Below are 12,294 nucleotides of genomic sequence, written 5' to 3'. Positions count from 1 at the left end.
TATCCATCTAGCTAATTAAATTAAAAGCTTTCATTTAAATTTAAAAGCTTTATTAATTATTTATATTTTCAAAATAATTAAAATTTTATCAATTAACTGAAATTTTGATTTAAAGAATTAAAAATTAAGAATTAAGAGATGTAAATAAGAAACAAAAATATACATAAACCTTCTTAACTTTTAAATTTTGGCAATAAAGTTCTTTAAATTTTTTCAAATAGTTAATAAGCCCCTCTAGTCAAGAGAGAAGCTAGCAATTGAATAGCTTCTCTATTGACAAGTAGGGTTGTAAACGAGCCGAACACGAGCTGGCTAGTTAAAATATCGAGCTGAAAAATTCAGCTCGTGTTTGGCTCGTTTATTAACGAGCCGAACACGAGCTAGCTCACGAGTTAGCCAACGAACAATAAATCAAAAAGGATTAGATTAAATATATATAAAAAGTAAATTTATAAAATCTTATCCATTAGACTTTGATCTAATAGTTAAAACTTTATATATAAATAAGTCTTTTTATAATTAAGCTCGCATTTATTTTTTTATTTTGCTAAAAATTAAATAATAAAAATATATATTATATATAATTATTTATTTATATATAAAAATATAAATTAAATAAATTATATAAATATAAAATATATGTATTCGAATTGTTATCGAGCCGAACACGAGCGAGCTGACCCCAGCTCGTGTTCGATCGTTTATTAAACGAACTGAAAAATTCAGCTCGTGTTCGGCTCGTTTACTAAACGAGCGAGCCGATCTCGAGCTCATTTCGAGCCGAACGCGAGTTGGCTCGCGAACAGCAAGCTGGATTGTCACCCCTATTGACAAGGGACTAAAATAAGACAAGGGACTAAAATTTACGTACAATTAGCAATTTTAATAAAAGATAGTTGTTTATCAGAGTACAGCTAAAATACTATTAACAGTATGTAAATGACGTATATTATAGGTTTTTTAAGCCTTTGATACTTAGCTACCGTTTGGTTCGGGGTTAAGAAAAAACTAGTTATTCCAGGGATAGGGTTAAGTTTAGGGTTAAGATGGGGTTAGAGTATTTTTGTGTTTGGTTGGGGGTTGGAGTTAGTTCAGGATAGTGAAAAATAGTATTTGGTTGGAGTAGGCGGGATAAGAAGGATAGTGGGTTATTATGAATAGAAAATAGTGTTTGTTTGGGGTTTGGTGGGGTTAGGTGGGGTTAGCTAATCCGGAATAACTCATTTGAGGTGGGATTAGCTAACCCCACCCATTTTTAAAAGTGTTTGGAAATAAAATAGGGGTTAAGGGGTTATTCCAACCCCTAACCCCCAACCAAACAATAGCTTAGGGTTTATTATTTTGTGGTTATACTAGTCCAGAATTAAAGAATAAAAAAAATCTATAATATATAATATTTCCGCAGTATTAGTAACACTCTGGTTCAAGACTGCGTTTGATTGAACTATTTTGATAAAATTATGAAAGTCTATTTGTCAAACTGAAAAACTAATGCGGCTCCCTTACTATATATAATTAAGTGAAAAATACTATCCGTACGTTTTTTTTATAAAAGTGTCCATCTTACACCATTATATTTATTTTAGAGTTGACAAAATTTTTATGAGACTTTAGTACAAAAATAAATAAATAAAATATGTGGCAAAATATGGACCGTCAGAATTCTAAAGCATAATAAGAGTTTAGATCTATATACTCACTACATAATAATAAGAAAGGCATTGGATCTCCACAAATTTTTATCTTTAAATAATAATAATAATAATAATAATAATAATAATAATATGAGCTGAGGGACCCATTACGAAGGAGTCCATAGTTGAGGGGCGCTGCGTACAATTTTCGCCTCACTATAATTAGGGGCCCGTCGTTGCACATCTCTGGTTCTAGTTTGTTCCGTCGTATATCGCAAAGCGCGGCGCGCCCATGTCGAATCCCCAAACTCCACCGGATCGGGAGAAGCCGTCGCCGTCGCCGGCGCAGGGGCTGGGGTCGATGGCGGAGGTGGAGAAGGTGTTCTCGCGCTTCGACGCGAACGGCGACGGGCGGATCTCGGCGTCGGAGCTGGAGAGCGTGGTGCGCGCGCTGGGGTCGGACGTGCGGCCGGAGGAGCTGCGCGGCATGATGGACGAGATGGACGCCGACCGCGACGGCTTCGTCAACCTCCAGGAGTTCGCCGCCTTCCACCGCCCGTCCCGCCCGTCCGCCGCGGACGCCGAGCTGCGCGACGCCTTCGAGATGTACGACCTCGACCGGAACGGCCGGATCACCGCCGAGGAGCTGCACCTCGTGCTCAGGCGCCTCGGCGACACCTGCTCCGTCGCCGACTGCTCCCGCATGATCCGATCCGTCGACGCCGACGGCGACGGCAGCGTCTGCTTCGACGAGTTCAAGAACATGATGACCAACAACACCAACAACGCCGCCGGCTCCGGCTCCGGCTCCGGACCCAGCTCATCATGATCATGATCATGATCATGATCATGTGATTGACTGCCGCTTTTCGCTGCTGATCAGCCCAAGCTATACATTTAAACATATATGTATGTGTCTTTATTTACAAGCTCGTCGACTAATCAGAATCTAGAAAAGTCGATCTTATATATTGTCGTCTGATCGATGTTGTTACTTTTTTTTTTTTTTTTTTTTTTTTTTTATTGCAAATTGTTTGTCCTGCTCTATATGAGTGTTTGTTAGTACACCATAGTCAGAGCTACATAAGAAAATCCCCTAACAAACAAAGTGTTTGTCAAGAAAGACGTTTCTCACGATTTTTTTTTTTTTTATTTTGTTTTGTTTTGTTTTGTTTTTTTTTTCCTCATGATTTCTGCTTTTCAGATCAAAATTAAAACTTAAAAAACTACAAAATAAAGTCTGGAAAAGGAAATTAAAAATATTACTCTTTCTGTGAAGTTTTTTTTTTTGAAATATCTTTTTGGAAACCGAGCAACCCCTTAAAATTGGGAGAAATTTGCGATATCCTCCAGGTGCCACCTCTATTTTGTCCATAGAATGGAAATTAGCGATGGCCGTTATCTTTTCTGAATAATTCCGGGCCTAGTTCGATGCCGCTGCAGTGCAATCCCCCATTAAACTTGGGACTGTTGAAGATCGTAATGCCATGCTTTGGTATTGTCGCCGGGCGAAACAGACACTGTCGTTGGTTAAGCACGAACTTGTAATGTGGGACCCGTACTATTTCTCTTAATTATTATCAGCATAATTTCAGAGCACTTCTTTTATTTCTCAATCTCAAAGTACTATACTAATTTTTGGCGTATGTAATTATGCATAGACAAAGCAAAACTTAATATTTAGTAGGACCGAGCATCCGATGGCGTAGAGCACCATAGGAGAGTCATGTTGCACACCATAAATAGATTTTATAATATTTTACTAACATTAGCGAGGTAGAAAAACTTTAGTTAAATGATTGATTTATTTCAAACAAAATTAGTTTAATTTCTGGATTGAATGATGTTATATAATTGACAATAAGTAAAAAGTTGCTGCAACACAAGTGTATGCGAGAGAAAACAGAGGGATCCAAGTCCTTTTAGCAGATAATTAATAAATATAAGAAAAGCAAGAAAAGCTCCATAGGATATATGAAATTCCCTTGCTCGTAAAGCGAAGCAAGTAGGGTCGGTAATTTGGGCTGAGGGATAGGTGCGCCGCTCTTTTCTTCTTTTCCCATTCAACTCCAGAGGTTTCCAACACTCTCCAAAATGTTCTCCATACTATTGGCGGGATTTCAAGTCCTTCTCACCTCCTCTAACTCTTATGTTCTCCATCCTATTGGCGGGATTTTAAGGGACTCCTTTTCTTCCTCTCACCTCCTCTAAATCTTCTTTTACTTATTGGCCAGATTTTGGCCGATCCCTTCCTTTTCTTTTCCCTTTCTCTAAAACTATCACAATCCTAATCCCAGTCAAAACCTGATGTAGCCAGAGAAACTAATTAGAATCATTTTTTTGGCTATTTTAATTAATTTTAGGAATTTTATTTTTGGTAATTTTATTTTAGTGACTTTTTTAAATTTTTAGAATTTTTTATAAGAAATAAATTTCTAAAAATTAGGATATGATTTTAGTTAATAAGTATTAGATATATTTATATTTGAAAAATTAGTAAAATTTTCGGATTTGATGATGATGCGGCTAAGTTAGTGTCACACCCCGGGGTCCGCCTATTTGGTCGGATTTGGGCACGTCAACAGACGCCGAACGGACAGCACCTCCCCTATCCGTCCATGGCTCCAACGGCAAGTATAATCATGCAATCAAACAACGAAATTTGCAATTACATAAGGCTTACTCGAGGGTAAGCAACAACAAATAGTGAAAGCTCTAAACTACTGCATACAACCACATACATAATATTTGATTACATTTTAACCAAATACAACTAAACTAAAGTTATTACATTCATTCTTTTTGCATTCATGGTTTATACATCATATAGTCATCCAACGCAAAATATATGATTCTTTTACATCACTAGTTCAACATAATAAAAGTTGATAGATAAACCAAAAAGAATGACTATACTCCAGTGGCCACTAGCTATGGCGCTAAACCCTTGTCTCGGTCCTCTGCCGCCCCGCTCGCACTCCGATCTGTAGGGTTAGTGCTGTGAGAACTACAACGAAGTTCCTAATGGGTTCGGCCGCCGACCTCGCCGACTTACCCACTAGGTCTATTTAGGCATATGTATTTCAAGAAAGAAAGATAACAAACCAACTAATGCTACTACTAATATAATGCTCGTAAGAAAATTGATCAACAATATATAATCATTTGTATGATAAATATGCATGCATGCTTTTCCACATTCACTTTGCCTTTTACCCAATTAACCCGGTTAACACTTGCTAACCCATAACTCACAACCCAAAATTCCTTTCTAACGGGGGACTCGAACCACTCTAGGGATCGTCTTCTGGGGGGACTTTATCTCGCCCAGTGGTGACCAACTCCGGAGCGCAACGCTTGATGGGGAGCTACCTCCCTCAAGCCAAGACTAAATGTGAGTATCGATCCAATCCCCAATTTGGGAATGTATAGCTACTAGCCACAATACCACAATGTCACAATGTAATAAATAACAGGTTTCTATCTTGTCATATATGCCACTCTCTAGACTACTCTTGCCACAAGTCCACAATTAGTTTAACCTTGTTTAACAATTCATATCTCGATGCCAATCTCATCACTAATATCAATGTCACTCTTGTTTACTATTATCATAGTCCATATCTCACATTCACACAAGTATAGAGTTCCAACATACATGTCTCATATGGTTCTATATAAATTACTATGTTCATCTACGTTAGAAACATATAATTGAAAACTCAACCAACATCCATATGTTAACTACCCTATCATGCATGAATGACACTATTCATATATGCTCAATAAAAAAGCAACATAGACATAGAAGGGAATTCAGAGATTCCGGATAGCACCCCCCACCTTGTAGGAATACGGTTCGAATTTCGTAATTTTTGGGCGCCTATTCTCTCGCATGCGGCAAAACGAAGCCAAATTAGGCTTTTTCTTTAATACCTTTATATAGACTCGTCGGAACTCCAAACCAAGTTCATAAACTAGTTAGAAATACCCCCAATTTAATTTCTATAAGGTCAATTTGCCTTTAAACCAACTTAGGGCAAAAGCCCCAATTTTGGTGCCCTAACAATGACATATAATTATATTTCTTGGTTTGATCTTGGAGCTAAGCAAAAACAAGCTTAGAATCATCCTAATACCATTTCTAGGTCATTCAAACCATTCCTAGGGGATCTAACATGAACTCTAAAAATCCACCATGAGAGCACATAAAGAAAATATGGATTTCATGGTTTCCATGGCCTCAACTAGGTTTCTAACCTTGCAAGAAGATCAAAGCCGAAAGATCTAGGGTATAAAACCAAACCCTAACTTAGTTCTTTCAATCAAAAAAACCTCACCTTAGCCCACTAGCTCTCCAAGGTCCACCTTGTAGGAGAGCCCTAACCTTTCAAAAGCTCCAAATCTCCTCCAAAATCTCCAAGTTCTCCTCCAAATCCACCTTGGGAGAGAGTTTCTAGAGAGATAGTGGGAGAGAAATGAGATAGGAGGGAGTTCTCAGCTGTAAAGAGAGAAGGGAAAGGTGTGGGGTCTTTTTTATAAGCTGTTACAATAGCAAAAAGGCCCTCCCAATCTTCATATTGGCAGCAGACCAAAGTCTGCTGCGAGGGACACTGCGTACCGGTACTAGGTATTTTTGTCACCAGTAACACGATCTCGCAGAGGCTAACCCGAGAGCTGCTTCTCTCGGTCAGCAGTCTGGTACCGGTACCATTTGGATCTGTCACCGGTTTAACAACCAAATTTTCTCAAACCCGAGAACAGCTGCTCTCGGTCTGCCTACTGGTACCGGTACACCCTTGGTGTTAAACCGGTTACAAAGCTCCAAAATTTCAGTTTTGCATTATTTCGATTCCAATTCGCGCCGAGCAATGCTAGAACCTTTCTAACTCTTTTGGAACTCAACTTTAACCCTTCCAACATGGTTGGAATGTTAAATGGATTTTGTCCAACTATTTCTTTTGCATATTTTAATCAATTTGACTGAAGTTTGATATAGTCTACTGAAGTTTTGGTATATTAGATTCTCCTCCCCTTAAGATTAGTTTCGTCCGCGAAACTAGCTTAATCGAAATCTAAATCCATACCTCAATTCAGATCTTCGAAGAGATGAGGATGATGCTTTCTCATTGCGTCCTCAAGCTCCCAAGTAGCTTCCCTATCATCGTGATTGCTCCAACGGATTTTAACATACAGAATTTCGCTGCTCCGTAGTTTTCTCACCTCTCAAGCAATGATATACGCTGGGAACTCCTCATAAGTCATATCCTCTTGAAGCTCAGACGGTTCATACGAGAGAATATGCTCGGGATCGTGAACATACTTGCGGAGGTTTGACACATGAAACACATTGTGAACTCCCGCAAGCCTTGGTGGTAATGCAAGCTTGTTTGCCACCGCACCGACCCGTTCCAATATTTCAAACGGTCCAACATACCGGGGACTTAGCTTCCCACGGACTCCAAACCACTTTACTCCTCGCATTGGCGATACTTTCAAAAATACGCGGTCTTCAACCGCGAACTCTATATCCTTTCTCTGTTTGTCGGCATAACTCTTTTGCCGAGATTGCGCCGTCGCAAGTCGTTGGCGGGTAAGACGAACTTTCTCCTTCGCCTCCCACACCACATCGAGGCCAAGAGCAACTCTCTCGCCCACATCACTCCAATATATAGAAGAGCGACATTTCCTTCCATAAAGGGCTTCAAATGGCGCCATCGCAATACTTTCTTGATAGCTATTGTTGTATGCGAATTTCGCCATCGGTAAATAATCATGCCATCCGCCCTTATAATCATGTACACACGCCCGAAGCATGTTCTCAAGGATTTGTATTGCCCTCTCCGATTGACCATTACTTTGAGGATGAAATGCCGTGCTAAAATCGATCCGTGTGCCCAATGCATCTTGTAAGCTCTTCCAAAAATAAAATGTGAACCTAGGGTCTCGATCCGACACAATAGACACCGGAACCGCATGAAGTCTCACAACCTCGTCGAGATATACTTGAGCTAATTTGTCTTCGGACCACGTGGTGTGGATCGGCAAAAATTGTGCCGATTTCGTCAACCGGTCCACAACCACCCAAATCGCATCGTGCCTGGCTTGAGATCGAGGCAAACCGGTCACAAAATCCATTGCAATATCTTTCCACTTCCAAACGAGTATAGATAAACTTTGGAGTTTTCCCGCCGTAAACCGGCACTCCACTTTCACTTGTTGTCACGTGAGACATTGCGACACGAACTCCCCAATATCTTTCTTTATGCCCGGCCACCAATAATGCACTTTCAAATCTTGATACATTTTAGTGCCGCCCGGGTGAATACTATAAGACAATTGATGCGCTTCTTGCATAATTGCCTTTCGAATATCTTTATTTTTGGGCACACACCAACGATTTCTGAATAGAAGTGCGCCATCGGTCCCAATACCAAAATCATCGGCACTACCGTTTTCAACTACACCCAGCACACCCCAATACCAAAATCATTTTTGGAGATATGGATCGGAAGCTTGTAGATTTTTAATCTTCTCCAACAAGGTCGGTTGCACAACCAATGCGGCAAGAGTAGTCGGCACCCCCGGAGCCACTACTTCAAGTGCAAACCGTTGCATCTCTTTTTTGCAATGACGGTTGGGGTGTAATTGCCGAAGCCAAGTTTTCCACCGATTTTCTACTTAGAGTATCAGCCGCGACATTTGCTTTTCCGGGGTGGTATAGAATAGTAACATTATAGTCCTTTAGCAATTCTAACCACCGCCGCAGTCGCATATTTAATTTTTTTTTGGTGAACAAGTATTTGAGACTCTTATGATCCGTATAAATCTCACAATGCTCACCGTACAAATAATGCCTCCACAATTTTAGCGCGAATATTACCGCGGCTAGCTCAAGGTCGTGAGTCGGGTAGTTCTTTTCATAACTCTTCAATTGGCGCGAAGCATATGCAATGACTCGCCCATTTTGCATCAAAACACACTCGAGACCAATATATGAAGCATCACTGTATACTACAAAGATCTCCTCCGGCGTCGGCAAGGCAAGCACCGGGGTCGATGTCAATCTTTCTTTCAACTCCTCGAAGCTCCGATCGCAATCGTCGCTCCAAACATACTTCACTCCTTTGTGCGTAAGGCGCGTTAGTGGAGTAATTATTTTGGCGAACCCCTCCACGAACCGCCGGTAGTAGCCCGCAAGTCCAAGAAAGCGACGGATTTTTGCTACACTTGTCGGGCGAGGCCAATCTTTAATTGCTTCAACTTTCTTTGGATCCACCGAGATGCCACTCCCGGATATAACATGGCCTAAGAAGGTAACCTCCGAAAGCCAAAATTCACACTTCTTTAGCTTGGCATATAACTTCTCTTTCCGGAGTATTTGCAACACGGTCCTCAAATGTTCCTTGTGTTCCTTCTCGCTCCGTGAATAAACCAACATGTCCTCAATGAATACCACGACGCACCGGTCCAACAACTGTCACGCCCCGGGACCGATGCCATTTTGGCTCGACCCGAGCACGTCAAACAGACGCCGAACGGACAGAGTTTCCCCTATCCGCCCAAGGCTCGTCACATATACATTTTCATCAATAGAGAAAAGCACTAGCGGAAACATACACAAACGGCTTACACGAGGGTAAGCAATAGCCATTAGTGAAAGAAAAAGGAAAACTAAACATTCACTTGTACTATGATTCACTTTGGATCCCATACATTGCATTCATCTAATAAGTTAACAAATTCTTACATTCATTACATCATCTCTTTCTTACATCACATTTTCCTCAAAATAAACTTTACATTCTTTCTTTACATCACTAATCATCAAATACAAAAGATGAAAAAAGGGTGTCTACTAACAAAATGAAACCCAACATTGGTGGCCTCTGTCTAAGGCGCGATACCTTTACCTCGGTCGCTCGCCGGCTCGCTCGGTCCCGGCTCTGTGGAAATAGTGGGGTGAGAACTACAACAAAGTTCCCAGTGGGTTCGGCCCCAACATCACCGACTTTCCCACTAGGACTAACTCAGGCATAATAGAAAGGATAAGTAAGATAGTAACCATTCTATAACATGATGCTAATATGCCTGAACAAATAGCAAGAAATATGCTCAACATTAAATATATGCAGATTATGCAAATTCTTTATCCTTTTCACTTTACTCTTGTTCTTTGTTCTTTACACTTTGTTCTTTGCTCTTTGTTCTTTAATCTCAAGGCTAACCCGGGGGTTTCGCCACATTAACTTGCTTCACATTAAGTCCATAATCGCAGGAACTCACCAGCTAGGATCGTCCTTACGGGTTTACTCCAACCCGGATGCATAACTTCGGAGCGCATCGCCCGAGGGGGAGCGACCGCCCTCGAGCACGGAACTCATAGCAAGCATGATCATATCCTTAACTCAAAGGATTATAAGTTCAATCTTGACTTTACACTAGCTCTAGTGTTCTTTACGTCACTTTATGTTGCAAACTCATGCAATCACGTTCTTAACATTTTCATTTCACTTGCTAACTCTAGCATTCTTGTTCTTATTGCCCCATTTTACTTTAACTTCACACGTTGTCACTTTCTTCATTCTTTACTTCACTTTAGTTCTTTGCATCACACTAACTCTAGTGTCTCTTTACTTTACATTTTCAAATGCCACTCGATCTATGTCATTGTGCCACTCTGTTCTTTTGCTCACTTTGGGTGCTCACATTTTCTCTCATGCATACATCTAGGGTTTTGACATTATTAGGTTCTCAACCATCTCATTATGCAAGTTGTGCTCACAATCATGCAATCATCACATTTCATCATTACTTTACCCTAAAATGCATGCAACAATATATAGTACATATAGGAGAAGCGAAAAGCTTATCTGGTTATGCAGTAGATACTTGTGGTGCTGCGTAGCTAGGTTGTTGCCAGATTTCTGAGCTAAGTAGTTCAGGTATTTACGACGGCCCCGTAATCATTCGGGTTTGCCGTAGTGGCACTTGAGTATTACCGGTATGGCGCATGCCATGCGACAGAACACGTGTAGGAAACCGGATTAGAAATTAACTACTATGGGGCTGACCTCTAGTTAGAAACTCATGTGGAACCTGGGAACGTTGACTAGCTTATCTAGCAGTTAGGAACCGTTGCCCATGAACTACTATGGGGCTGAGCTCCTAGCCCAAACCGGAAAAGCACCCTTCACATGGCCATGCGCCCGGGCACATGGCCATGCGTCACGTCTTACGTCAGACGAGCCCAAACCTCCCACAAAAACAATAACATCGTAATAATGTTTATGTGGGGTGCGGGGTACCACAAAGGACCCGAACGGTCGTCACCTCTTCTTCCACTCCCTCAAGAGGAGAAGGGGTGAAAGAAAAAGAAGAAAAACCAACTCTAAAAACTCCAACTTAGGAGAGAAAAACAAGGAAAAACGAAAAACCACGATAAAGGTGGTACCCTCTTCGAACCCTCGAACCTCAACTCAAACAACCTCCTCTCTAGAGTTTGGGATCATCCAAAACTAGGAACAAACCCCCGAAGTACTTTCAAATCAACGAATGATAAAGAGAAAACTAGTACTAAAAATACCAAAAACATATCTTTGGGATCTTTATTCCTTAATCACAAACCAAACCCCTAAAAACTAGATCCCGAAAACCTCGAGTTAATTAGGAAAATCTTGGAGATAGATCCAACCTAACCTTCCCTAGATCGAAGGTAAACCTCGAACACTCCCTAAAAGTGGTGGTATCCACTCAAAACCGGGAAAGAAACTCAACCAATTACAAATTGAATAAGCAACAAGCATTAGGAACACATAGGGAAGCGAGTAATGAAAATCCCATAAAACTCTGAGCACCTGTTGAGGCAAGCCGCTTTGCTCCCTGATGTGCTGTCAAGCCACCCAAACTGGATCGGTGTGTTACTCTTTGAGAGTAACAACTACTAAATTTACAACATTTTACTTTTCGTACGTATAAATACAATCTACGTAATAAACACTTAAAATCTTACGAATTTTACGTGTACAATATATGTTACGTATAAACTGGAGATATATCATCTCTCAAAAGTACAACCCGATCCCCGGATGCCAATCGTAAGAATGTTAACTAACTCTAGTACAACGTATACCACGTATACCGTATATATAATGTGAGAACCCGAATCTTGCGTACTAACTGTACCAACCTGTATAGCTGTAATTCACTGTATCCGATCTCACATATGTTTATCATTCGATTACAGTATTTCGCCGTAACCCGAACCTGATCTATACCTGAATCGTTCGATTACAGTATTTCGCCGTAATCTGAACTACCTATACATTTAACGTACACGTACAATAATAATACTCTTAATACGGTTCAATTATCAACATAACTTTTCTTGTATGAATCAATCGCGAGATGCTGGCGCTGGTCTCTATCGTACACAGAACTCAGCCGAAAAGAACTACTACATTCTTCGACTTGCAGTATTCTAACATGATTAGTACAATTTAGCCTAACATAAACTCGCAATCTACATTATTCATAAACACTACATTCTACAGTATTTACACTTACGTACATTATTGTATTCTACACAATACAACAAACAAGTGGAACGCTAATACCTTAGAACTAACTTTACACAAGGACCAACCTTGAAACATGTAAC

The 12,294-nt window shown here is 40.4% G+C and overlaps 1 protein-coding gene across 1 annotated transcript; it reads left to right on the top strand.

Annotated features, from left to right (window-relative positions):
* On the top strand, positions 1,972-2,771 carry LOC109709918 (probable calcium-binding protein CML18; the record flags this gene model as incomplete). The annotated part of the gene is given in 1 exon segment (XM_020232295.1): positions 1,972-2,771. A coding segment is annotated over 1 exon segment (492 nt), but the record flags the coding sequence as incomplete, so codon positions are not given.

The sequence above is a fragment of the Ananas comosus genome, linkage group 5, assembly GCF_001540865.1.
Source record: "Ananas comosus cultivar F153 linkage group 5, ASM154086v1, whole genome shotgun sequence".
Lineage (NCBI taxonomy): Eukaryota > Viridiplantae > Streptophyta > Magnoliopsida > Poales > Bromeliaceae > Ananas > Ananas comosus.
Note: the sequence above shows the minus strand (reverse complement) of the source record. Positions and strands in the feature narration are given on the sequence as shown.